The 27784-nt window shown below is 41.3% G+C and overlaps 1 protein-coding gene across 4 annotated transcripts in view; it reads left to right on the top strand.

Moving 5' to 3' along the window:
• Positions 1-27784, top strand: part of SLC35F1 (solute carrier family 35 member F1) — a 586228-nt gene that overhangs the window by 498964 nt on the left and 59480 nt on the right. For all 4 annotated transcript variants that reach the window (XR_016234523.1, XM_089333727.1, XM_002714777.6 and 1 more), the window contains one exon: positions 2449-2576. Coding sequence is in view for 3 of the 4 variants with exons in the window: in XM_089333727.1 (XP_089189853.1) it covers positions 2449-2576 (128 nt within the window). In the remaining variant the exon portion in view is untranslated. The remainder of the gene's footprint in view (positions 1-2448; positions 2577-27784) is intronic.

Below are 27784 nucleotides of genomic sequence, written 5' to 3'. Positions count from 1 at the left end.
ACATTATGTGTAAAATGTTCTCCAAATTAATTTTGTCAAATACTGCCTGCATTCTGACTAGAAAGAAATTTTATGGGCTGGAACATGAGAGTTTATAGTAGGTATATTTTAGGTATATTTTAGGTTCTCAATTTCAGTGTTATTTAATATTGCTCAGATTACTAAACCTGAAATTTATTCATACACTCTGTGATTTATTAACTTTCCATCATGCACTATTGGGCCCCAGAGATAAAATGATGACCAAAACAACACCACTGTCTTCAAATTGTTAATAATGCAGTGAGTGATAGAGTCAAAAGGACAGGAAGACAGGTACCACGTGTGTGGTAAGCAGAGAGTACTGAGGGAGCACTCAGAATTAAGGTCCAATGCAGTCTAGAGTGGTAGGAGTGCCAGGAAAGGTTTCATGGTCTCTATGTTGATGCTTCATTTGCACACAAGAGGAAGAAGACACTAAGCAGAAGACCTAGCACATGGAAAGGCCCAGCAACAAAAGAAAGCATATTTGGGGACTAATTTTCAGGTTACTTCTTTAGTATAACGACTGTTAATTGCAGTGGGAATTTGCCTAGTGGTTAAAGCCTCCAGTAAAGATGCCTGATTCCCATTTTGGAATGCCTGTGTTCAAATCCCAGCTCTGCTTTCTGATTCCAGCTTCCTGCTAACGCAGATCCTGGGAGGCAGCAGATGGTGGCTCGAGTTCCTGGGTGCACACAACCCTATTGGGAGACCCTGATTGAGTCCCTAGCTCCTGGCTTTGGCTCTAGCCTAGCCATGGCTGCTGGGAGCATTTGGGGAGTGAACCAGTAGATAGAAAGTCTCTGTCTTTCAAATAATAAAAACACATTAAATTAAAAATTTTAAACCAGACTGGAACACTAGCTTGACTACCAAAGGTCAAGAGAGACATTTTCTGTTGCCAACTAGCCACAGCCCCTGGGCTAAAAGTCTCTACACAGCTCGGAAGCTTTGTACTCAGAAGTCTCCATAACGTTGTGGAGATGCCTGTGTAGTGGTCACTGGAATATGGTTAAAGGCAAAAATCCCGAGTCCAAAGTTCTGGAAGTGGCGCAGGACAGGAGAGGATGCCAGATACTATTGAGGCTCTTGAGGACCAGCAACAGAATGAAAGCTGTGTGCTGTGATGTAGACAACCTCTAAGATGGTCTCCAATGATGTATGCCTTCTGGAGTCACACCCTATGAAATCCTGTATTCTTGATAGTGATATTTGCTTGTCAACTCTTCTAAAAAAACAGAGTGGGGTAGAAGTCACTTTTGAGATTAAGTTAGTAAAAACCTAGGCTTCTACCTTTGGTTCTCTGTCCCTCTCTCTCTCTTTCCCACTTTCTACCCCTCCCCACCCATTGTTCATCTAACATGGCAGATAATGGAAAGCCCCTTATGGTGGAAACCAAGACTCACCAGCAACCATATGAGTGAATTTGGAAGCAGATCTCTCCAGAGTCACTTCTTCAGATGAAGCCTCATCCTTTCCTGGAAGCTTAATCACAGCCAACTGGGAGATCTTGATCCAGAAACACTCAGCTGATCTGTACTCAGATTGTTGACACATAAACACTGTGGAATAACAAATATTTCTTGTTTTAAATAATTATGAGGAAAACTTATTGTGCAGCAGTAAATAACATACATAGCCACCATTCCCTCCAAATACCTACAATTCCACATTGTCAGGAAGACTGGTGGGTTGATTACAAAGAGTTATTATGATTGCCCACATTCAGAAACAAAGTTTGTTTCAGACCTGAAATATATGTGAAAATAATGATGACGAACTAGGGGATTCAAAGTCGTTTGTGATGCTACCAGATTAAGGCAGAATGTTGATGATTCAGTTGCTGGCAGGACTCAGGCCCCAATCCAATGGCATTCTCTTCTATGTGAGAGTGAATTCCACCTTTTTCTCTCTTCTGGTCACCCACACACTTCCCTGGTGATGCACAGCTCAAAGCTGAAAGATCACCCAGATGGCTTTTCAGTAATACTAAAGGTTTGTTGCTAAGCACAAGTCTTTTTCGATTGGCTGTATCTTCTCTCATTTGTGTCTGTTTTACTACAAACCTGAAATTTAGAATGATCTAGAATTTATGTACTTAGGCAGTGTTTCTGGGACACCTTTCCTTTTATTTTCACATGATGTAATCATGTTTCCTTCATTTGTTCACAAGAAAATGCTTTGGATGGTGAGCTCATGATCTGATCAGTCATATTCTGGCATAGAAACTAATTCAAAGAGCAAAAATCTACAGAGGGTTATTTGCCAAGTGAAAACATGTGAGTCACTGATACATTGATTCATTTGTTTAAATACTTGGGAAGGTTATGGTGAAAATATAATGCTACAGGATTTTAGAGTCCTTCTAAATAAATAGTTGATTGTGTGTCAAGAACCTAACCATTTTGTCTTTACTTTGTAATGCAGGAGAAGAAAACCTCCTGGCAATTTTGCGACGAAGATGGTGGAAGTATATGATCCTGGGACTCATAGACCTAGAAGCAAATTACCTGGTGGTCAAGGCTTATCAGTACACAACTCTGACCAGCATCCAGGTACCAGTGGTTCCTCTTCCCTTCTCAACCTCCCTAGTATCCAGATATAGTTTGCTTTCAGTTTAGTCTCTTGGGAATCTGAATACTACTAAGTTTTACAACAAGAGAGAATTGGTTATATAAAAATTAACTGGAACTTTACAGACCTTATTAATTTTTCAGTTGTAATTCGAATATAATTGTACATCTTTTTCCTCTTTGTTCAGAGTACACCACAATAATCATTAATAATACAGAAAAATAGCTCCAGCTTTGAATGCTACCAACTAACCTTATGTTAACATGAGAATTATTAATAAGTATAAAAACAAATCTATTTTAATGATAGCTTAGAACATTTTAGAATGTTAAACTTTGATTTTGCAATCAAACTGCTTTCTGCTTTTTTCTTTTAGCTTTCTCTAATGTATAGAATTTGCACCCTGAAGGGTAGTATTTTTTTCTAAAGGGTGAAGATTAATCTCCTACAATGTATTATGCATGAAGATTGTTACTGTATTGCTCTCTCTTTCATTCTCCCTCTTTCTTTCCACACATGTGCACCACACACAATTAAAAGTTGATCTTTGCTTTTCACAATTTTTGCCGCACCTTTACTCCTCTTTACACTATAAATGGTCAGCTTGAATCTGTTTTGCTGTTATTTTTACTGTACAGAAGTATTATGAATTTCATAACCATTCCAAATTCCAAGATAAAAACAAAACATTGTTCACATTACAGATAGCCTAGATGTGATACTTTAACAAGATTCCTGCCATCTTGTTAATTTGATAAAGAATAACAAAAAAATTGGAGAAACGAAGCACCAAAATAAATTTAAGTTATATAAAGTGATGGCAATCTAAGCCTGATTTAGCTTTCCTATGATTTTACTTCTAAATGAACTTCAAAGATCATGCCTTAATCTGTTTTTGCTACTGTAATAATATATTTAATACTAGGTAATTTATACTGAATGGAAATGTACTGGCTCACAATTCTGGAGGCTGGAAAAACCAAGATTAAGAGGCCAGCATCTTGTTACAGACTTCTGGCTGCATCATCCCATGGTGGAAGGGAGAAGGGGAAGAGGAAACAAGAGGGTGCCACACTGACTGCCTTCTGATGGCACCAATCTCACCCGTGAGGGTGCAGCCTTCCTAGCCTGATCATCCCTTAAAGAACCTACCTCTTAATGCTCTCAAAATGGAAATTAAATTTCAACATGAGTTTTGGAGGGAGCAACATTGAAATCACAGCACATGGCCTTGAAACAAAAGTGATGAATAGTAGTACTTTTCCAGTACCTCTCCATATGCATTTTGCATTCCAAGAGCATTTGTTGGATGGATTCCCTAATGAAGACACACTTAGAAGCAAGGAGTCAACTGATAAGAGAGACCTGAGTCTGCCTTCTCATTTTAATCCTTAAAATCCTGCAGCTTTTGGCCTAAGGTTGGAAAATACAAGGGAATAAAATCCGGTCATTTGCAACAAAATGGAGGAATCTGGAAAACATTATGCTGAGTGAAATAAGCCAGTCTCAAAGGGACAAATACCATATGTTTTCCCTGATCTGTGACAACTAACTGAGCACCTAAAAGAAAACCTGTTGAAGTGAAACTGACACTGTGAGAAACAATGACTTGATCAGCCCTTGTCCTGATTGTTGAGGAACAGCTTGCTATTTTATTTTTTTTAGTATTTTCTTGTTCTACTTAATACTATTGGTTGAACTCTTTAATTAACACACAGTTATTCTTAGGTGTTTAAATTTAACTGAAAATTGATCCCTGTTAAAAATAAGATTGGGGCCGGCACCGCAGCTCAATAGGCTAATCCTCTGCCTTGCGGCACCGGCACACCGGGTTCTAGTCCCAGTCAGGGCGCCGGATTCTGTCCCGGTTGCCCCTCTTCCAGGCCAGCTCTCTGCTGTGGCCCGGGAGTGCAGTGGAGGATGGCCCAAGTGCTTGGGCCCTGCACCCCATGGGAGACCAGGATAAGTACCTGGCTCCTGCCATCGGATCAGCGTGGTGCGCCGGCTGCGGCAGCCATTGGAGGGTGAACCAACGGCAAAGGAAGACATTTCTCTCTGTCTCTCTCTCTCACTGTCCACTCTGCCTGTCAAAAAAAAAAAAAAAATCCACGTTTAAAAAAAAGAAAAAAAATAAGATTGGGAATAAGAGAGGGAAGAGATGTACAGTTTGGCACACACTGACTCAGACTTACCCCTAATGGTATAGCTAGAAACATGCCATGGGATTCCACATCCCATTAAGTTGGCATGTACCAATTCCATCTCACAAGTTAAAGTGATCAGTTTAATTGATCATAAAGATAGGATTAAGTGTCAAAGGGAACACATAAATAAGAACAGTGTCTGCTAATAATAACTGATAGAATTAAAAAGGAGAGAATTATCCAACATGGGAAGTGAGATACACAGCAGACTCAGAATGGCAGATGCCCTAAACAGCACTCTGGCCTCAGAATCACCCCTTAAGGCATTCGGATCTGGCTAAAAAGCCCATGAGAGTTTCTCAGGCATGGAAAGCCAAGACACTGTGGCAAAAAATGACCTAAATGAAAAATCTCTGTGAGTGAGATCCCAGCAGAAAGAACAGGCCGTCAAAGAAGGAGGTACGTTTCTCTGAAGGGAAGAGAGAACTTCCACTTTGATTATGGCCTTGTCTAAATAAGGTCAGAGTTTGTGAACTCAAGAAGCTTCCATAGCCTTGGCAGCTCATGACAAGAGCCTCAGGAGATTACTGATGTCATAAATAAGAGTGCCAATTGTTAAATCAACAACGGGAGTCACTGTGCATTTACTCTGCATGTAGGATGTCTGTCCTTAATTGTACTGTGTGAATTAACGGTAAAACTAGTATTCAAATAGTACTTTATACTTTGTGTTTCTGTGTGGGTGCAAACTGTTGAAATCTTTACTTAGTATATGCTAAGTTGATCTTCTGCATTTAAAGATAATTAAAAATGAATCTTAATGAAGAATGGGATGGGAGAGGGGTTAGCAGATGGGATGGTTTGCAGGTAGCAGGGTGGTTATGGGGGGAAAAGCCACTATAATCCAAAAGTTGTACATTGGAAATTTATATTTATTAAATAAAAGTTAAAAAAAAAAAAAAAAACAAGGGAATAACCAGAAACATGATGTGGCCTCAGAAGCAACACACTCTGGTTTTTGGCACTGCTCTTTTAAAAATGTATTTGTATGAAATCCTGGTCTCCTTTTTTTGGAAATTCCTTTTCTTTAACCTTAAGGATCCTATTCACCTTGACATTTGCTTTCATATTTCTGAGTTTTTTCTCTTTTTCATTCTTTCCTCTATAGAGAAGAGACTCCTAAAATGCCACCATAACAGTCTTTTAACATTTCTTTTGGTTAAAAGCATATTAGACATGCTCATATGCTCTGTTCTCAATATATCATCATGTTCTTGGTAGGATTTGAGTATCTTTAAAACAAGGACTAAGATTTTTTAAGATTAATTTGTAAATCTTTCTGATAGAAACATCATGCTTAAACTAGCATGTAAATATAAATACACCAAATATACATAAATGTAACCCCTCTAGGACTCCCCTAGCTACAGGTCCTTTGTTTCACCTAACACCACACTGAATTCCAAGAAAACACACACAAAAAACAGTTGCTTCCAAGGGGAGAGTAAATTAACATATACCTTGTAACAGGGATAATTATGTTTTCTCCATACTCATCTTTCCCCACAATAAATTTTAAAATGTAAAATTCTCTTTAAATATCTCAGTTACCTTACAGTTTTTGTATACTGTACCTAAATGAAATGAAATGTACATAAATGAGTGAATTTGCCATAAATCCAGTGGGTTTTCTTTACTTATTTAACTTATTTTTATTGTTTAACTTGTTAAAGTGAACCAATTTTATTATCTCATATATACAGATTTAAGAGATAGTGATAATGCTCAACCTACCCTTCCTCCCCCCCTCCACGCTTTCACCCTTCCTCCTCCTTCCTTTTCCTTTATTTTTTTTTAAGATTTATTTATTTATTTGAAAGTCAGAATTACACAGAGAGAGAGGAGAGGCAGAGAGAGAGAGAGAGAGAGAGAGAGAAGTCTTCCATCCGATGGTTTACTCCCCAATTGGCCACAACGGCCAGAGCTGCACCTATCTGAAGCCAGGAGCCAGGAGCTTCTTCCGAAGCTCACACTCCAGTGCAGGGGCCCAAGGACTTGGGCCATCTTCTACTGCTTTCACAGGCCATAGCAGAGAGCTGGATGGGAAGCAGAGCAGCCAGGTCTCGAACCAGCACCCATATGGGATGCTGGCACTTCAGGCCAGGGTGTGAACCTGCTGTGCCACAGTGCCGGCCCCTCCTTTTTCTTTCTATTAATTTCTACAGTGATATACATTTGGCTTATTTTGTACTGATAGATTAACCCTACACTAAGTAAAGAATTCAACATAGTAAGAAGGAAAAAAAAAAAAAAAAAAACCAGTGTTCCACAACAGTAGAGACAAGGGCTATAAACAATCATCCAATCTCAAAATGTCAACTTTACTCCTATATATTACATTTTTTGGATACTCTATTAGTCACCACAGATCAGGGAAAACATATGGTATTTGTCTTTTAGTTTAAAAACTATTTATATACTTTCTTTGAAACATACTTACACATTGAAAAAAATCACACAAAGAAAAATCAGAGGCAGTGTTCTTGCTGTATGTACTAATATCAGTCATTTGGTACAGTTAATGATTTGAAGCTGTACTAGAAAAACGGTCTTCTACTTTTCTTTCCATCTCTCCTTTTCTCTCTTCTTCAGTTGGAAACAGCTTTTGGGATTGGGATGTCTCCAACTATAGATACCTCTCAAATTCCTTATACTTCTCTCCCCAACACCTGCCCAACACACACACAAATAAGCTACGTTTTTAAAATTCTTAGTGCCTTTGCTTAGGCCTTTTCTGTTATTTGGAATATCTTTCTCTCCTCCAACCCCTGCCTATTGAAATCCTACTCAATTCAAGACCCTCTCTACCATTCATGGTGGTTTCAACTCATAAATAGAAAGTGCAGCTGAAACTGTCTTTAAAAATAAGTAAATGTATTGATTTTCGTAACTGGACCATCTAGAGAAAGGATAGCCTTTAGGATGGTTGGTCAACTTTTAGTGATATCATGAAGAATTCAGTTTGTCTCTTTTGCTGGTTTTATCCCAAACCAAGGTGTTCTCATAGTCATAGATGGCTGCCAACACAAATTGGGCCTATTTGCTTCTTTCTTCAAGCCTGGGAAAGACAAAAAAGATGTCTGTACACACACTGAACAAAAGTATAGGGCTGTACGCTGATTGGACTACACTGATGGCCAGAGGAATTCTGTGCAGTAATTGGCTTAGACTTGAATTCCTTGAACCACTACAGAATGAGGTGTCTCCATTGGTTTAGACAAATGTGTTTCAATAGAAGTACTACTGGCACTCGATCCTAGAGTCAGGGTGTGATTAATCCCATCCAGTTATTTGTCTGTCACTCTTGAGGGAGAGACTAAGTGGATGGATGCATGAGGAACAACCATACCAGACAGTAACTTCCCTCTTCAGAAATACAGCTGACTTAAAAAAAAAAAAAAAAAAAAATTGGGACCGGCACACCGGGTTCTAGTCCCGGTCGGGGCGTCGGATTCTGTCCCGGTTGCCCCTCTTCCAGGCCAGCTCTCTGCTGTGGCCAGGGAGTGCAGTGGAGGATGGCCCAGGTGCTTGGGCCCTGCACCCCATGGGAGACCAGGAAAAGCACCTGGCTCCTGGCTCCTGCCATCGGATCAGCGTGGTGCGCCGGCCGCAGCGCGCTGGCCGCGGCGGCCATTGGAGGGTGAACCAACGGCAAAGGGAGACCTTTCTCTCTGTCTCTCTCTCTCACTGTCCACTCTGCCTGTCAAAAAATAAAAAAATAAATAAATAAAAAGAAAATCACGACCAATTATTGCTTTTTTAAGTTCTATAGGGTTTTTCAGAAAATTTTTGCAAGTCTGTGTGTTTGTGTGCCTCTGTGTGTGTGTCTGTGTGTGTGTGTTGTGAGAGAGAGGTGTGTGGGGAAGAGAGAGAGAGAGAGAGAGAGAGGAACAGCATCAATTTATTCTTAACAGCTGGTCTTCTGATCCACAGTTTTAGATCACTGTACCACTGTTCCACCAGTCACCTCACACACATTAGCTATTTGACAGCCTGCTTAATGTTGCATCCCTATCAAAAACTTTGTCTACAAACACAAAAAATTAACATTTCCAGTGAGATAGTCATTGGTCTTTGTTATAATTTACTGAGAAAGGGACATGAGCAAGTGAAAAAAAAAAAGGGTTGACTTTAACAGCTCTAGAGCTCTTGCCACCTATGGCAAACCAATGCATCAAATAATAATAAATGCGCAAAACAAAAGGCATTTGCTCTAAGAACCATGTCTTTATTACAGGATCTTTTTAAAGATTTATTTATTTGAAAAGTAGAGTTACAGAGAAGGAGAGACAGAGGCAGAGACAGAGAAGTCTTCCATCCACTGAAAGACTCCCAAATGATCCCAAAATGGTCCCAACAGCCAGGGTTGGGCCAGACTGAAGCCAGGAGCCAGGAGCTTCATCCAAGTCTCCCACATGGGTACAGGGGCCCAAGCACTTGGGGCATCTTCCACTGCTTTCCCAGGCACATTAGCAGGGAGCTGGATTGGAAGTGCAGCAGCCAGGACTCCAACTAGCAGCTTAATCTGCCACACCACAACTCCGGCCCCTGTATTACTGTTTAGTAATTTAATTCTGTTGACACAATGCAAGTTGGTGGAATTGACAGGGTTCTATAACGCTTCTCCCTTGTTCTAGAAACATTAACTGAACATATAATATGTGTTCTACTCATGTTAATCAATAAGGAAAATACATTCATTCAGCATCTTGCAAATGTGCTAGTTACTACAGGTGATATAAAGAAAAGTGAATCAAGCTTGCCCTCCAGGAGGCTGGTGAAAGGGGTAAGATCCAGAGTTTAATGATAGGAGCACCCAGTGTAGCTAGCCAGTGGAGAGTGGATGTCTACATGCTGTGGTATGCAAAGGAGGCAGAGATAATGGTTATTTGCCAAAGCAAGAAAGTTCCCATTCAGATGGGTCTATGAGCTTTGATAAAACATAGAGAGGATAAAATGTGGACATAGCTTTGCATGTGGAATGAACAGCCTAACGGAAGCTTGGGGCCAGAAAACCCCAGGATTATTATTAGAGAATGATTATTCCCATTCAATTGATAGCCGCTCTAAAATAATTACTGAATATTTCTGTGTTATGACACTATATTAGATGATAAACACACTTGTGAACAAAATTGGATACTGTTTGTATTCTCATGAAGCTTCTAGTCAAGTAGGAAAGTCAGCCCTTAATCAAATAACCAATTAAGTGGATGTATAACTGTAATCAAGGATAAGGGTTCTGAGAGAAGTCAATATAGCTCTCTGAGACATTTGTCAAAATAAACTGACCTAAACCTGGGAAAGACATTCCTGTGAACTGATGGTGGAGCTGAGATCTAACAGGAGTACAAGAGTAGGAGGGAGAGAGAGATCCAAGCAAAGAAGATATCATGACCACAGCCACATAGGGGTGTGGGCATAGCAAGGATGAGGGTCAGGCTGAGGTCATGTGACCAGCAAGAGACTAAAGAGATGAGTAGTGCAAGATGGGCTGTGGGAGGCAGGGCTTGGACCACACAGGGCTTGGTGGTCACCTTCAGGGATTGTGTCTTTAGGTATATGTCATAGGAAGGTACTAAAAAGTACACAGCAATGGGAGATAATGTGACAGATTTGAATTTCAAAGATTTTTCTGGCTATCATGAGGAGAACAAATTGAAGCATTAGATCCTCTTAAGGAATAGATGAAGAAAGAGACAAAAGTTAAGTTGAGACCCATGTTTAGTGCTAGGATGAAAAGTGTGACTTAATTTTGTAAGTAAAAGAGAGTCCCGAAGGTTTCTGGGGAAGCCATTGATAAGATGTGAGCCAAGCACATTTATTTTATTTTATTTTATTATTTTTTTAAGATTTATTTATTTGAAGACAGAGTTACAGAGAGAGGTAGAGACAGAGAGAGAGGTCTTCAATCTGCTGGTTCAGTGCCCAGAGGGCCACAACTGCCGGAGCTGTGCCAATCTGAAGCCAGGATCCAGGAACTTCTCCCGGGTCTCCCATGTGGGTGCAGGGGCCCAAGGACTTGGGCCATCTTCTATTGCTTTCCCAGGCCACACCAGAGAGATGGATGGGAAATGGAGCAGCCGGGACTAGAACTGGTACCCATATGGGATGCCTGCGCTTCAGGCGAGGGCTTTAACCTGCTGCACCACAGCACTGGCCCCAAGCACATTTATTTTAAAGGGAGTCCTCAATGGTGCTGATACTGTGGCATGGCTGGTAAATGAGCTGCCTGCAACACCAGCATCCCATATAGGTACTGGTTTGTGTCTCTGCTATTCCACTTCCTCTCCAGCTCCCTACTAATGGCCTGGGAAAAACAGAGGAAGAAGGGCCAAGTGTCTGGGCCCCTGCCACCATGTAAGAAATCTGGATGAAGCTCCTGGCTCCTGGCCTTGGCCTGGCCCAGCCCTGGCTGTTGCGGCCATCTGGGGAGTGAACCAGTGGATGGAAGATTCCTCTCTCTCTCTCTCTCTGCCTCTCTCACTCTCTCTATAACTCGGACTCTCTAATACATAAATAAATAAATCTTTTAAGGAGAGAGAATTTTCATTAACAATTACCAAAGAACCAAATAGTCCCTTTTGGATCACCTCAAAAACAGGGATGTCACACACAAAAATGTAAGGAGTTACTTCTCGCTTTATCCCCTCATCCTTTCAGTTTGTTCACCAAGCTTAGGGTTAAATGTCACAAACAATTGATGCATGAAGCTTGAAAAGAAAAATACAGTTTTGAAATGATTATAGACTCACAGGAAATTGCAAAAATATGTAGAGCCCTTTGAACCCCTCACACAGCTTTCCCCAATGGTGATGTTTTATGACTTTAATATAATGACAAAGTGGAATATTGATATTGATACAATATTGTCAAATAGACTGTAGGCTTTATTCCATTTTCATTCACAATTTATGCCTTTATGTTTGTGTGTGTGCATATGTATGTGTAGCTCTGTGCAACTGAATCCCATGTATAAGTTCAGATAACCACCACTACAGTCAGAACTGTGAGGAACTCCCTTGAGTTGCTCGTATGCAACCATGCTCATCTCACCCCCCCTGCCATTTCTGTCACCTGACAACCACTGATAAATCTATTTTGTCATCTGGAGAATGCTGTTTAAAGTGAACTAATATAGTGTTTAACTCTCTGATATAGATTTTTCTCATTGAGCATAATGTCCTTAAGTCCATGTATCGATAGTTTGTTGTTTTTTATTGCTGAATGTTATCCCAGGAGCTGGAATTTGTTTAACCATTCAGCTGTTGAAGGGCATTTGTGTTTTCAGCATTAGGCTTTTATAAGTAAAGCTGCTGTGAACAATCACGTACAAATTTTCATGTCATTTCTCAGGAGCAAATGTTCAAAAAAGCAGTTGCAAAGTCATATGGTAAGCATATAGTTAGTTTTAAAAACAGTCAAACTAATTTCCAGAATGGCTATACCATTTTAGATTCCTACCACTGGTATATGAGAGATCCAGTTATTCCAATCCTCACCAACATTTGTTTTAGGCATTATAGTATGTTCTAAAATGTATGTAATAATATCGCATTGCAATTTTGATTTTGATTTTCCAAATGGCCAATAATGTTCAACATCTTTTGGAAAAAAAAATCTTTTAATATTAGAAGCTCTAAAAAACATTAACAGTGGCAACAACAGCAAAAACAAAAATGTTAACATTTATTCAGGAAAAAGGTGAGAGAGAGACTGAAGTTAAGAAGCCCAGTTGTTTTCTTTATTAGCAAGTTAAAAATTCAATTATGGTGGATTTATGAGGATTTCATTCTAAAGACGCACTTATGGGTTTGTGTCTCTTGACTTGTAGAGAATGGAATAGGTTGTGCCTGAGAATTTGAGAGAGATTAGCAATGACATTTGGTTACATTTTAAAAGCTATGCTATTTTTATAACTGTGCTATATGAACCATTTTAGTAGAAATACCAACTTTGCTATTACTTGCCCAAAGATTATTCATCTTTTTTCAGCCATGTAGTATTAAAATACAAACAGATTAAATTAGAGCTTTTGTGTAAAAAAAGGAAGAAAGCAGTTCTCTTTAAACATGGTAGTTTGGTAATTAAAATGAACTCCCATTGGAATCAATTCCCAGTGCCCATGCTAAGGGCGCCAAGGGGCTCTGTTTCTCTGACACCAGATCTCTTACTTCTCACCATGCATGTTCCAGAGCTTTTCACACTCTGTAAGCAGTTTCCATCGGGTCACGAAAGTGATCCCCCCAGCTCTGATTCTTTTCCTGTTTGTATCACTGACTTAGATATGTTAATAGAAGTTAACACAGAACAAATGCCAAGTCCCAGTGTGCATTATGACATCCAACCCTGCCTGAGCCTGATTCTACAAAACCACATAAACATTCAATAGTTTGTCTCATCGCTTTCCATAATTCTTAGACTTTCTTGATCCACTCTTTCTGAATTTCAGCAGCCTAGGAATTAAATTGAATCAGATACAGGGAAAGATCAGGTTTCTACCTTGTCGTGTGTCTTAGGACTCTACAGTTGAAGCCAGATGAAGAGAATTGGTATGTATATCTAATAGTAATTTTAAAATGCCACAGCTAGATGCTAGTACACAGCTAGATCAGCTAGTACTAACCAGACCCAGGCCTTGCTGTGGGATGACAGACAGCTCCATTAATGAGAATATAAAATACTTAGTGTAATGATGAAAGAATGCATTCAGGTTTGTGCAAACACATGAGGAACATGCCTCCCAGCCTCAGGAATGTGACTCACTGATGAAAGAAAGTCACCAAGCAGACTTTTGGTTTGCAGACAACTTGATTTCCCTCGTCTGTGGATGCACGCGGAGAGGAAGCATGCCTGTGTCCATTAGACCAGGACCCACAGGCCAGGCGCTATGCTGTGCATTTCACTGCTGCCTGGGATGCCTGTACCCCGTATCAGAGTGTCTGGGACGGAGCACTGGCTCCGTATCTGATCTAGCCTCCTGAAAACGCAGCGGGGAGGCAGCCGATGGTGGCCCAAGTACGCGGGTTCCTGACGCCTATAGGTGAGGCCTGGATGTCGTTTCTGGCTCCTGCCTTCAGCATGGCCCAGCCTTAACCACTGTGGAAATGTAGGGAGTGAACCAACAGATAAAAGTACATACACTGTCTCTCTCTGTCTGCCTTTCAAATAAATAATTGTTCAAAAAAAAAAAAAAAAGAAGAAAGAAAAAATGGTACCCACAGGCCTAAGTTTGAGATTATAAGCTCAGCTTTTGTGACTCTATTCTTTTCTTTGCCCTTTGTGTCTCCCTGTCTCTGATGCAGGCTGTAGGCATTTAGGGACTTCTCAAGAGATCTTTTTTTTTTTATTTATTTTTTCAACTTTTATTTAATAGATATAAATTTCCGAAGTACAACTTTTGGATTATAGCGGCTTTTCCCCCTATAACCTCCCTCCCACCCACAACAATCCCATCTCTCACACCCTCTCCCATCCCATTCTTCATCATGATTCATTTTCAATTATCTTTATATACAGATCAACTTAGTATATACTAAGTAAAGATTTCAACAGACTGCACCCACACAGACACAAAAAGTATAAAGTACTGTTTGAGTACTTTATTGTAATTTTACTGTTAATTTGCATAGTACAACACATTAAAGACAGAGATCTTACATGGGGAGTAGGTGCACAGTGACTCCCGTTGTTGATTTAACAATTGACACTCTTATTTATGACGTCAGTAATCACCCTAGGCTCTTGTCATGAGCTGCCAAGGCTATGGAAGCCTCTTGAGTTCACCAACTCTGATCTTATTTAGACAAGGCCATAATCAAAGTGGAAGTTCTCTCCTCCCTTCAGAGAAAGGTACCTCCTTCTTCGATAGCCAGTTTCAAGAGATGTTTTAGGGGGCTAGTGCCATGGCTCAATTGGTTAATCCTCTGCCTGCGGCACTGGCATCCCATATGGGCGCCAGGTTCTAGTCCCAGCTGCTCCTCTTCCAGTCCAACTCTCTGCTGTGGCCCAGGAAGGCAGTGGAGGATGGCCCAAGTGCTTGGGCCCTGCACCCACATGGGAGACCAGGTGGAGGCATCTGGCTCCTGGCTTCGAAGGGCATAGCTCCGGCCATAGCAGGAATTTGGGGGGTGAACCAACGGAAGGAAGACCTTTCTCTCTGTCTCTCTCTCTCTCTCACTGTCTAACTCTATCTGACAAATAAATAAAAAAAAAAAAAAAGAGATTTTTTAAAAGTACATTTAAAGGCAAAGCTTTAAAAGCCAGAAGTTCTTCTGCTTAAAGGGAACATAACATTCTGAATCTCTTTAAAATTCTTTTAGGTCTAGACTTCCTATCCTTATGATTGATTGTGCAACTAACCTGAATATGTAGCAGTACAAATCTGAATATTTAACCAAGCACCACATATTCCATCAGGTGCCGCATAGTTTTCTGTCTTCCTTTTGTCCTGATACAGAGTGGAAATTCTTTTCTTGAAATTTGTATTTATTAGTTAAAAGTTTAAAAAAAAAAAAAAAAGGCAGGCAGGGGAGCATCCGCCTCCCTCCCCTTCTACTACGCTCTGTAACTGCCTTGCTGGCAGGGTAGGAAACCATGTGTTTGGTCCTGTCTGGAGAGACCCTTTATTCATGGCTTCATCTACATGTTCTTTTGGTAACTATCACTTTCTACTCAAATGAAAATTGTCTATTTACATATTTCCTTTCCTCTTCGAGTGTGTAAGATTCTTAAAGGTGGGGACCTATGTACCTGCCACACCGTAAGCAGTGGAATCCTAATGTTTAAATAAATACAGAGAGAATTCATTTGCCTCTGGCCAAATGTTTAGCCTCTCACATATAATACCACTCTGTACTCATTTCTGAGATGGCATCCGAGTCTTTAGGGCCTTTGTTGGATCTTGTGGCCTCAGGGTCCTGTGGCTAATGTGCACCTGGCTCATGTCTCCTCCATCCCTGATTCCCATTGATGGTATGGGCCTCTTGGGGTCTGGCTGTGAAGGTATTTGGTCTCCGGCTTGATGGTCCTTGCCACATGGACCCATCCACAGCCTGACACAAGTCAACCAGTTTACAGCCCTTGGCAGAGCAGTTGGACTTTTGGACATCTTCCAGCCACATAGGAGCTGAGGAGGATCCTAGGGGCTATTGTGCTCCATTAGCCACACTCTGCCTTCCGTGGTTCTCAGATACGGCCCAGTTCAGTTTGGAGGGTGTCGTCCCAAAAGGGAAGCCAGTGGTTTGCTTTGTTTCCCCTCAACCTCTGCAGCACTCTTTCTCCTCTCTGGGACTTCAGCCCAGCGAGGGCTCCTCAGGCACAAAGTGTTCAACACTCCTTTCTCCTCCTATTCCTTTCCTCTTCCTGAGATCCATAGGTGGGAGGGACAGGTGCTCCCCTCCCTCTTCTCTCTTTATTGGACTTCTTTGTCACCCATTTTCCTGCCAAGAATATCAGACTTCCTGACTCAGTCTCAAAGGATTAGGTGCAGTCTCCTATGTTAGGCAAGAAACTCAGAGAGTTGACAGCATCAATTCTTGGTATGCTGGAGGGAGAATTACAGAACTTAGAATCCCTCCCTAGCTAAAGAAGTTGAGAGAGTCAGATTTGTGTTTTAAAGGTCACTTGTGACCTCATTGTTCTGTCAAGTACCTGATCTCTTTTTTGTCATGTCCCAGTTTTGGAGGGCTGTGAGGAGCACAATTTAAGAATTGGAGTCAAATTTCCAAAATTTTGCTCCTATTTACTGTAAGGTCTGTGAACAAATCACAGTGCAACATGATTTAGTGGTAGTAAAATGGAGCTATAAGAAAATGCCATGGGATTACATAGGAGCACTGCCTGATTCTACCCGTAATGAGGAGGACTCCACTGATGACACTTGAGTGGGGTGTGGAAACCTACATTTCTCCCAAAACATGAATCTGACAGTAAAACAGGCCACTTAGTGCTCTGGTGATTTTCAGCTCCAGTGGAGCACTCAGGTTATAAATAAGTGAGATGCCCTTATGCCCTTACATGTTTGTTCTCTCTCTTTCTCTCTCTCTCTCTCTCTCTCTCTGTGAGCATCAGTCTTCCCACCTGTCAGTGAAAATAAAAAGCCTTCCCCACGGTGTGACCATACTATGCAAACATAGCATTGCATTCGACAATCTCCACTACCTCTAAGGCAAAAACAATGCAACCAACAATAATATGTTTTCCTGTTTTTATCCTGCAGCCAGCTCCAATACAGTCTGCCTCACCACTGGAGTTCCCTTGGCCGTCCTATAAACAGGCCTTCAACCATGGCCCATTGGCCTTCTAACCTTCTCGGGCTTGTCTGAGACCCACATGCAGTGAGTCAGACAAGCTGGGACACCCACGACATTTACCAATGCCTGTTGCACGTAGTAGGTGGTCAGTAAATTCCAGCTCCTCTCACTCAGATCATTCTCACTTCATGTCTTTGTTTCCACTGATACGATTTAAGAAAGAAAGAAAAAAAAAGGATGTTCTTTGTGTAACCACCTCATCCTCTCATACACTCTCACTCTTCCACAGCAAATTCAAGAGCAGTGATGAATTCCCTAAGTTGAATGCAAAGTTATCTAGGCGAAAGGAACTTGCCCGAATCACAGGAGGTTAGGAAACTCACATTCCAATTACTGTGGCCACTGATTGATTACTGTGTTACCTCAGGTGAGACAGTTTGCCAGTCAATAGAGGTGAAATCTCATAAAGATTAATGAGGTTGCTGCTAGGTACAAACAAAATTCTCCAAACCCACTCTGATCAAGGGCTAAACAAACCCTAATTCCCTGGACTTCTGTTGTTTGACCTATGAAAAAAAATTTCTTTTATGGTACAGGCGTACTATCTTATATGCAACAAACATGGTTCTGAAGTAAAATTTCCAAATTTTGTAAAGGATTTGTATATAACAAACTGGGAGAAAAGCAGAGTGTTAATCAGTAGAAACATCAGTTTACACTATGAGTAATAACTCTTTGTTTCCGTCAGTATTCCATGCACTGAGGGATGATTCAGTATTACAGTACAAAGTCTCATGTTGAAATTCTCCGAGCTAGTGGCCAGTTTGCCTCACCTGGTGTATTTGGTGGGTAAGGTAGAATAGGACAACATGAGGACATAGGAGACCAGGCCTTAGAGTTACCCGGCCGCCTGTTCTCTGACACAGGTGAATCCATCCCATTAAACACATTCGACCTCTGAACAGGAGTGCCCGCCACAAAACACAATTGGTGGAATTGTGGGTGGACAGAGGTACAAGTGGACAATTTCAGTCAGTGTTTCATTTATTTAAGTAAGGAATGACAAATAGACCATCTATAGGAAGTAGCATTTGTATGAAAGAAAGAGAGCCAGAGAGGCAATCGGAGAGGAAGCATGGTATTCCAGACATAAAGGCTTTCTAATGATCAAGTAAAAAACTTCTTTTAACTCAAATTTTTCTTTACTTTGGAAGCTTGTGAATTATAAGCCTTTATACTTGTAGAAGCTAATTTTAATTAAATAAGAAACATAGAGTGCTCCAATCAACCACATTTTAATGTCTTACAATTAAAGTATGCTTATTGGCTGAACTTAATAATTTGGCCTGTTAGTGATTTTTATAGACAGGAAATCCTTTGATAAAAATTAGGATCATGTTTTTATTCCAAGTCATCCTCTCTGCCTTGCTCCAATCAAGATTCCATAAATAACATCATTGACAATTTCTCACCATTTTCCCCAGGTAATTACTCCCTGGTTCCTGAAACATTAAAGATTACTGAGATGAAAAAGAAAAGTCAAAGATTTTCTGTGTTGAATACAAGATTTGAGGGTTTTTAAAATAAGTAATCTCGTTTTGGCTCATTTAAAAAAAAAAATCCTATAGTCAATAAAGGATTTAATTAGAGGACACAATATGAAAGATAATGGATTTGAAAAGAGATTGTGAATAGCTTCCATAATAGGCAATGCCATGTGAGAATTAAAAAATAAGCAATTTCCAAATGGTTTCATTAGAAACATCTTTCTCTATAAGAACTGCCTTTGTTTTTAAATAAAAATGTCCTCGAAGCAATAACAATATTTTACTAAAGAAGACAGAAACAAAGTTGTTTAATTAACATAGCAAAAGTTTAAATCCATATTATCCTTCAAATCATGTATATCTTTTAAGATTGTATGCTTATTCTAATATGGCTACCATTGTTCAAAATGTTGGAGAATTTTTTTTTTTTTTGGACAGGCAGAGTGGACAGTGAGAGAGACAGAGAGAAAGGTCTTCCTTTTTCTGTTGGTTCACCCCCTCAATGGCCCCTGCAGCTGGCATACTGCTGCCAGTGTACCGTGCTGTTCCAAAGCCAGAAGCCAGGTGCTTCCTCCTGGTCTCCCGTGCTGGTGCAGGGCCCAGGCACTTGGGCCATCCTCCACTGCACTCCAGGCCACAGCAGAGAGCTGGCCTGGAAGAGGAGCAACCAGGACAGAATCCGGTGCCCCGACCAGGACTAGAACCTGGTGTACCAGTGCCACAGGTGGAGGATTAGCCTAGTGAGCCGCGGTGCCGGCCTGTTGTTTTTTTTTTTTAACATTTTATTTCAGAACATTTTAAATTTAAAATTAAAAGTTGTGAGATAGTAATACAAAGAGTTCCCACAAAACCTTCATTCCTTTTTTCCCTAATAACATCTCATATTAGTCACAATTGATGAACCACACCCAATTTCCCCTCTTTTTAAATCCAAAACCCTTTTATCCTTTACACCCCTCTCAGTTTCTAGTCTCTAGTAATCAACATTCTATGGTCAGGTTTCTTTCTTTTTTTTTTTTTAATTTTAGCTTCCATCTGTAAGGGAGAACATGAGAGAATTTGGTTTTTGAAATCTCCTTTAAAGAAAATTTGAAGTCATGCAACTTTCTTCATACTCTCTCTCTCTTCCTCTCTCTCTCTCTCTTTCTCTGGACCCAGAAAGTATCTAGCTTAATCCAGCATTTTGGTTCTTCCCAAATAATACCTACCATCAAAGGAATAGTGATTGCTTCCAGTGAATATTCAGAAGGCAGTTTCAAAGAGCTTAAAATGGTTTTGAATGATGAGAGCTTCATTAAAATACACCCATGACCTTCCAGAGTGACTATCTTGAATGACAATGATGTTCAGATAAATGAATTCCAGTGCATTACAGAAGATTAGGTATGTAAACACCTGCAGACCCTGTTCAATAAGTGGCAATTTTCTTCTTCCCTTAAAAAAAAAAAAAAACTCATTATTTTCAAAGGCACGGCTTTCATTATGCATGAACATAGCTGGGGTAGTAGGCAGAATAATGGCTCTCCAAAGATGTCAATGTTCTAATCCCCATAATACTAAATATGTTACTTTAAATGTCAAGAAGGACTCTGCAGATGTGATTAAATTCATGATGTTGAGATGGTCCAGTTATCCTGAAGTATCTGGTGATAATGTAGTCCCAAAGGTCCTTTGGAGAGTTAGAGGCTGGAGTCAGAGTAGGAGATGTGAAGTTGGAAACAGAAGTTAGAGGGTCAGAGGGCAATTTGAAACCATTGCTGGCTTTTGAGGGGCCATAAGCCCAGAAATGCAGGAAGCCTGTAGAAGCTGAAAAAGGCAAGCAAAGGGACAGGTATTTGACCTTGAAGTTGAGACACTGGTTAAAATGCCCATGTCCCACATCAGAGTACGTGAGTTGGATCCCTGGCTCTAACTGCTGACTCCAGCTTCTTTCTAATACAGACCCTGGGAAGCAGCAGTAATGGTCCACGTATTGGTGTTCCTGCCATTTACACGGAAGACCTGGATTGCATTCCCAGCTCCGGGCTTTGGCCAACCTTGCCAATTGCAGACATGTGGGGAGTGAACCAAAAGAGAGGTGTTCTCTCCCTCTCTCTGCCTCTCAAATTAAAAATACAAGAAGGCAAGGAAAGGAGCCTACAGAAAGCATGCAGCCTACTAGCACCTTGATTTTATGACTCTGACCTTCAGAATTGTGAGATAATAAAGTACAATAAGGTTTTTCAGTTTAAGCCACTACATTTTTCATCATTTATTACAGCATCAATAGAAAACAGATACAGTAGGAGACAACATGTAATTCTTCACTACCTACCATCACTTTAATGTTTATACCTGCTTCTGTCCCCCAAATTTATACATTAACATACTTCCCCTCAGTGTGATAGCATTTGGAGGTGTGGCTTTTGAGAGCTGGTTAGGTTATGAGAGTGGGACCTCCATGAATGGGGGTAATGTCCTTGTAAGAGAGACTCCATTGACTTCCTTCCCCCATTCAATCATGTGAAGACACAGCAAAAAGATGGCCGTCTGTGAAACAGGAAAAGAGCCCCCACCAGACACTGAATCTGCTGGCAGCTTGATCATAAATCTTTGTGGCATAGAAGGTACCCAGTCCATGGCATTTTGCTATAGCAGCCTGAGTGGATGAAGACGCTACCGCTCAGGCAGGTTTAGAGCTACTGATCTTTTGAGAGCCTTCTCCAAAAAGAACTAGACACATAGTGCAATAGCAGATTTTCCTTGCCCATCTGTGCTTTTGTTTCCATTGTTTAAGAAAAGGATCCTGGGGACAGAGATGTGGCATAGTGGTAAAGTTGCCACCTGCAGTGCTGGCATTCCATATGGGCACCAGTTCAAGTCCCAGTTGCTCCACTTCTGATCCAGCTCACTGCTATGGCCTGGGACAGCAGTAGAAGATGCTCAAGTCCTTGGCTCCTGCACCCACGTGGGAGACTTAGAAGAGGCTCCAGGCTTCTAGCTTTGGATCAACCCATCTTTGGCAAATGGGGAGTGAACCAGCAGATGGAAGACTCACTCTCTCTCTCTCTCTCTCTCTGCCTCTCTGCCTCTCTGCCTCTCTGTAAGTCTGCCTTTCAAATAAATAAATATTTTAAGAAAGAAAGAAAAGGATCTGGCTCTTCCTTCTGTGACTGTGAAGATACCCATTTTCCCAACGCCACCAAGATGGGCTACTTGAAGGAGCATTTGTTGCTATCTGTCAAACATAGATGAGCATGAAAATACTTCCGTGACTTAACTGTTTCCATTAACAAAATGGATCAATTTGAGTTGACCACTACATAAAATTCACTTGTAAGGAATAAAATAGGAGAATGTCCTTATAGTTAAAAAAAAAAAAAAAAAAGACAAAGAAGAAAGCAACATATGTAGCCTGCTTTCCTTGGCAATGCATTTGAGGAGATGTGTTGGTTCATAAATCAGTAAAAGCTTGTGAGCTGCTTTAAGACTGAAAGCTTTAGCCTTAAAGCTGCTGAGACTTTTTAAGACTCGAACAATGAGAATTCATAGAAACACCAACAACTGAGAAAATAGCAGGAGTTATTTCTGTCCCTCTTCTTCCATTCTTTCCTCTTGTTTGTATCTTCTGAGTTGGGGCTATTTCAAATTCAGGAGCTCCTGGAACACAAAGAAAGAATGTGACTGGGCATTTTCTGGGGTCATTAAGTAGGGAGGGAGCTCTGTATGAGTGGCTAAGGAGCTGTGACAGCACTGGAGCCAGAGAATGACAACTGGATGCTCACCTTTAGTTCCTCATGCCAGAAATCATCTCACGAGGCAGCTTTCTGCAGTACCGGTTACTTCAGTGACAGCAGATCTCCAGCAGTGGTTCAGGGAAGCAGAAATTATTCATTGCTTCATTTATTATTCACTCATTCTGCCCCCGCAATCTGCCAGGCAGTACAATAAGCACCACAAGACTCTGTTCAGATGTCACCTGTTCAGAGAGCTCTTCCCTAATCACTCTATTAAAATCACAATTTCCTGGCCCATTTCCTGGTCCACTTTCACCCTTGTTCTATTTTTTCTCCATGATTTTGATCGGCATTGGCTTACTGTATGTTTTCCTTAATTCCTACCTGAGATTATGAACTCCATGAGAGCAGTGTTTATTATTATTATTATTATTATTTCCTGGATTTTCCATTTCCTAGAATAGTGCTAGCACATAGTAGGTGCCCCATAGATAAAATTTTGAATAAATTAATAAGTTATTCATAGGGGCCCTATTGTGTGCTGAGCAATACCCTAGCTACAGGATATAAAAACAAGAGCAAGGGAGAAAATGCCTGTCTTTAATGGAAGGAATTGTATTTCAGCATGATGACTGCAATTCAGAAATACAGAAATTGATGGGACCCCCAGGAAACACCTATTCTGGAATTACAGAGCCAAAGAGGGCTTCCTGGATGATGTAGTATCTAATCTGGACTCTCAAAAATAAGTCTTAGTGGGCCAGGCAAGGCATGGCAAATGACAGGGACATAAGAACTTGAGGAAGGGGGAAGATCATGTATCTGGAGTTCAGCAGCAAGATCAAACTGGAGTTACATGTTTGGATGTTGTTTTCATACAGATAGTGCTGAAGGTCATGGTCTGATGATGATGTAAGCATAAACAGAAAAGTGAAGAATATTGAAAACTGAGCCCTGGGACACTCCAATTTTTAGAGATCAGGGAAACATAGGCTGAGAAGGAAAGACCAATGCGGAAAGAGAACCAGTTAAGTGTACTGTGTCCTAGTAGCCAAGTTGAGAGAGAGAGAGAGGGAGAGAGAGAGAGAGACCCCTGGATGTCAGTCACTCAGTGTTCAGACCTGAGCATCTAAGTCACTAGTGGTCCCATTCAGGAGGGAAGGAATCAAGCAAAGACAAGAGTAACCATTGAGCCTTGCTGTAGGCATTTTAGATTAGTACATGCGAATGTGGCTCTGGAACTGGAGAGATGTGTGTAGATTTCAGTAGATTTTGAAGTCGTCAGCACAGAGGTGATTTTTAAAGCCAGAACAGTTGGTGAAATCATTAAGGGGTAAATTTAGAGCTAAAAAAGGGGGGTACTAAGGCAAAATTCTGAGGACATGACATTTGAGAGATAAGAGTAGAGTAGGAGCCCAGAAATCAGGGACCCATGGAATTGTCTGAGAAGGAGGCCTGAGGGATGGAATGGAAAGCAGGGGTGTGGAGATTTGGGTGGTCAGAGCTGTCAAAGGCGGAGCAAGTGTCAGCTCACTGAGGAAGGAGAGGGCTGAAATGAGTCTACTGGGCTCCAAAAGAGGGAATTTATTTCTGGGTAACTGATGGTCTTTGGGGAATAGAAACCAGATTGCACTGACTTGAGGTGTTGAGTGAATGTTGAAGAGATTGGGACAGTGGCTGAACACAACGCCTTTCAGCAAGTTTAGCAGGAAAGGAAGAGGGGGTGGTGAGATCCAAGGAGTGGCGTATGTGTAATGTGAAAATAAGGGAGCCAAGGCCTGAAGCCTCAGATACACCAGCTTTGAGAGACAAGATGAGTCCACAAAAGAGAAGGAAAAGCCAGTGAGGTAAGAAAGAAAATGATAGCTAAATCCAGAAAGGAGAGAATTCGAGGAGAGTGGAGTTGGTAATGCCAAACACTACAGACAGGTTCAGTAACTTGAGAAGTCAACTGCGGCCATGCAGCTTAGCACTGGACACCAGAGTGAGGGGAGCTGTCCCAGGAGGGACAGCTTGAGAGATGAATGTGGCCAAGAGAGAGGCAGTGACAGTAGATTAATCTTCATAGCCTGGCCAAGAAGAGGGAAAGAAATAGCTACAAAGCAATTGGGCATTAAGAATTAAATCAGGATGTGCCTCCATGATGAGAAAAACAGCCGGCGGAAAGGGATGAGGGTTGCGGGGTAGTAACTGGAGCAGAGTCCCAGAAGGAGCAGGAGGGGAGGGTTCCAGAGAACAGAGTCCAGAATCACCTCCAGTGCTAGGCATATCCGGCGGGAAAGGGAGGACATGAACTGGAGAAAGAAGCCAGTGTGCTCAATGGCAACTGTGTACTTGGACCAGGTGTCGAGGGGCTTGTTGCTCCTCATACCTTCTGCACCTACAGCAATGCTGGGCACGTAGTAGGCGTTCTATATGTTATCTGTTGAATGAATCAATAAATAATCAGTGTAAGGTGAGAGAAATCTGATTTTGCCTTTTTCTAACAAAATCTGGAATAATGAGTTAGACCTAAAAATAGACCCAAAAAGTACAAGATATTTCTTTCTGCTTTTGAAATTGTTTCTCCCTGCTGTTTTAATGCTGGGAGGAATCAGAAATAATGCAAAATTAATGTGGAGTTAATATTTTATCAGAAAACTTTCATTTCCTTCAATATGTGCTGTGAAATGTGTACTTGCTTTAATGTTATCGTTAATGTTCTTATGTTCATGAATTCTATAAATAAGAAATACAAGTTACAGCTTGGCTGACTTAAGGCAATCGCTTCTCCAAAAATACCCAAGATAGCCACACACTATCAGAGACCCATCACTAAAAGCAAATGATTCCTATTCTCATATTCTTTGTCTCATAACCGACACTGTCTTTAATGTAAAAAATACAGAGAAATACTCCCGGCCAGTGATCGCTTGTCAGGAGCCTCCAAACTTGCTGTTTCTCCTATGGAGCCCTCCATGTGTGAGATTACATAGCCTGCTAGATGGTGCAGCACTGGCCCAGCCTCGACAACTGGCATTATAACTGGACCCAATGTAATTTCCACTCTATGCAGACTGGTTATTTAAGATCATTTTGTGTAGAGACAATAGCAGAGCTTGGATCACAGCTCGACTCCCACACTTACTACTGTGTGACTTCAAGCAAGCTACCTGCTCTCTTTAGACCTCTGTGCATATCTGTAAAATGGGGAAAGCAAGAACTTACCATTGTGCCTGGCATACAGCAGACACTCGGTAAATGTGAATTCTTGTCTTCCTGGTTTTGGAGGGTGGTTTGCTGATAATCGGAACTTGCTGTTAAAGCTCCGAACATTCCCAGGGAGGCTCACCAGAAGGAACTTCAGTCCTCTGGAACAGCTCTGCTCTCACCTGAGGCGGATTTCCCCACAGCGGAGCTGGAGAGCTTGTGCCTAATTACCTGTGTCTTCCGGTCACCTAGATTTCTAGGTACTTGTCCCAGATTTTAAGTGCATGGCACTCTCTTTTTCTTTTGAGAGTTAAAACTAAAAAAGTAGACTGGATATGCTTGTACAACTAGGAAGCTGTAATAACTGGCACAAGGAGAAATATAAATTTCACATTGGTTAAATCCTTATCAGTAGAAAAAGGTTAGTTGGGTGAAAGTCTTTTTCTAAATCCCAAAAATAGGACATTTCCTGAAAAATGCTGTCATGTAGTCAGCACAGTGATACATACACTGGCTACATCCAGTATGGATACTGTAAGATAGCGAAATCTAAACATCAAAGGCCAAGGTGTGGATTGGGGGAGCATATGAACAATAGTAAGCCTGGGAAAGAAACAGATCTGGAGAGGAAGGGGGAGGAAGGGGCCGCAGTTGTCTACCAGAAAAGTCTCTTCCAGCAGGAAGATCCTGCTTTGTGGGATCGCACTCCCGGCTGGATTTCCAAATACCTCCAGTGCAGCCATACATCCAGGCCACGGAATTACAATGGTTACTGATAGCTAGTGAGTGTGTCTGCTAAATAATATTCCTGTCTCTTCAGCCGGACTGTCAGCCTAAAGAGAACTTGCGTTGTGTGTGTGTGTGTTGCTGAAGTTTGGCTTTTTAAAGATGCCTTCCTGTTAACACTTCAGGTTTACTCACCGGAGATGTATTTATAATAACTGTCACTTTTAGAAATAAGGGAACATTGCCAATTAGAAGGAGAGGAAAGAGAGTGGAGAACAGTTCTTTTCCTGGAATCACCTACCGGTTGCCTTGGGTTTAGCCTCTGACAGCAGAGCCACGAGGGAGCTCTCTCCCTGTGAACAGCCTGAGGGGAGCGTTAATGAGGAGCTGAGGGGTGGAGGAGGAGTCTTCCTTGGGCACAGAGTGTTTGACTTTGACGGAGGGATGAGCTCACCTCATTACGCTCCACTGGAATGGGAGCAGGTGGATTTTTTTTTTCTTATTTTAAAGACTATCAACTTCCCTTGAGAAAGACTGATCTGATTTTGTAGATTTTTACATTCTTATAACGTATGTTTTTTATTTATTTTTAAAGTAGAGTGTGCTCAAGAGAAAGCATTTGGAAGCCACAGAGAATTAGGGGCATGAGATTGCAAAGATTCAGTTATCCCATTCAAAGATAACCATTATTAAAGTTTTATTCTTATAGATTCTGATTTTCTCCTTCCAGATATTTTTGTGTGTGTAGATTTATTTATCTGAAGACAGAAAGAGGAGAGATAGACAGACAGAGAGAGAAACTACAATCTTCTGATTCATTCCACAAATGCCCACAGTAGCCCTCAGTAAGGGCTGAAACCAGGATCCAGGAGCTCAATCCAGGCCTCCCACATGGGTAGCATGGACCCAAGTATTTGAAATAACTGTTCTCCACCCCACCCTACCGTTTGCAAAAAAACTGGAATGAAGAGTGGAGCTAGGAATCAAAACCAGCATTCTGATATGGGCTGCAGGCATCCTAAGGAGTACCTTAACCACTAGACCATGTACCTGCCCCCCTACCTCCAGATAGCTATATTCCTAATACTACAATATAGAGACTCTTAGTCAATATAGAGACTATTAGCCTTTCAATGAACATATCTGTCACCTAAACCCAAGCATGGTAAAGAGGAAGATAGCTCCTGTTCTGCCCAAGATAACCCCAGGTCAGGGAAGACCTCCATTCCCTTCCAAAAGCTGAGAGAATGCAACAGGCTCTTTTTCCAGCTCTTCTTTTCTCCACCCCCATGGAGAAATGGGGAACTTAATCTAATCAGGGACTTCAGCACAGGGTGGTCTGGCGATGCCTTAAAACAAAAAGGAAGGCAAATCTCCAGAGTGCTTCACTCCTGCCAGCTCTGTGGGTTGGAAAGGGCTTTCTCTTGCTGGACACAACTCTGAGACAGGGTCTGTTGCTGTTAATTTCTCAACAATGTTGCAGTGGATTCGTTTCTGAGAGGAGCAGCATGGTGGGGGCAAGAGGTGCAGAGTCACCACACAGACCCCGGGAG

Source organism: Oryctolagus cuniculus, chromosome 5, assembly GCF_051225735.1.
Source record: "Oryctolagus cuniculus isolate XC-2025 breed Fujian yellow rabbit chromosome 5, ASM5122573v1, whole genome shotgun sequence".
In the NCBI taxonomy this organism is placed as follows: domain Eukaryota; kingdom Metazoa; phylum Chordata; class Mammalia; order Lagomorpha; family Leporidae; genus Oryctolagus; species Oryctolagus cuniculus.
This window is presented reverse-complemented; position numbering and strand designations above follow the sequence as displayed.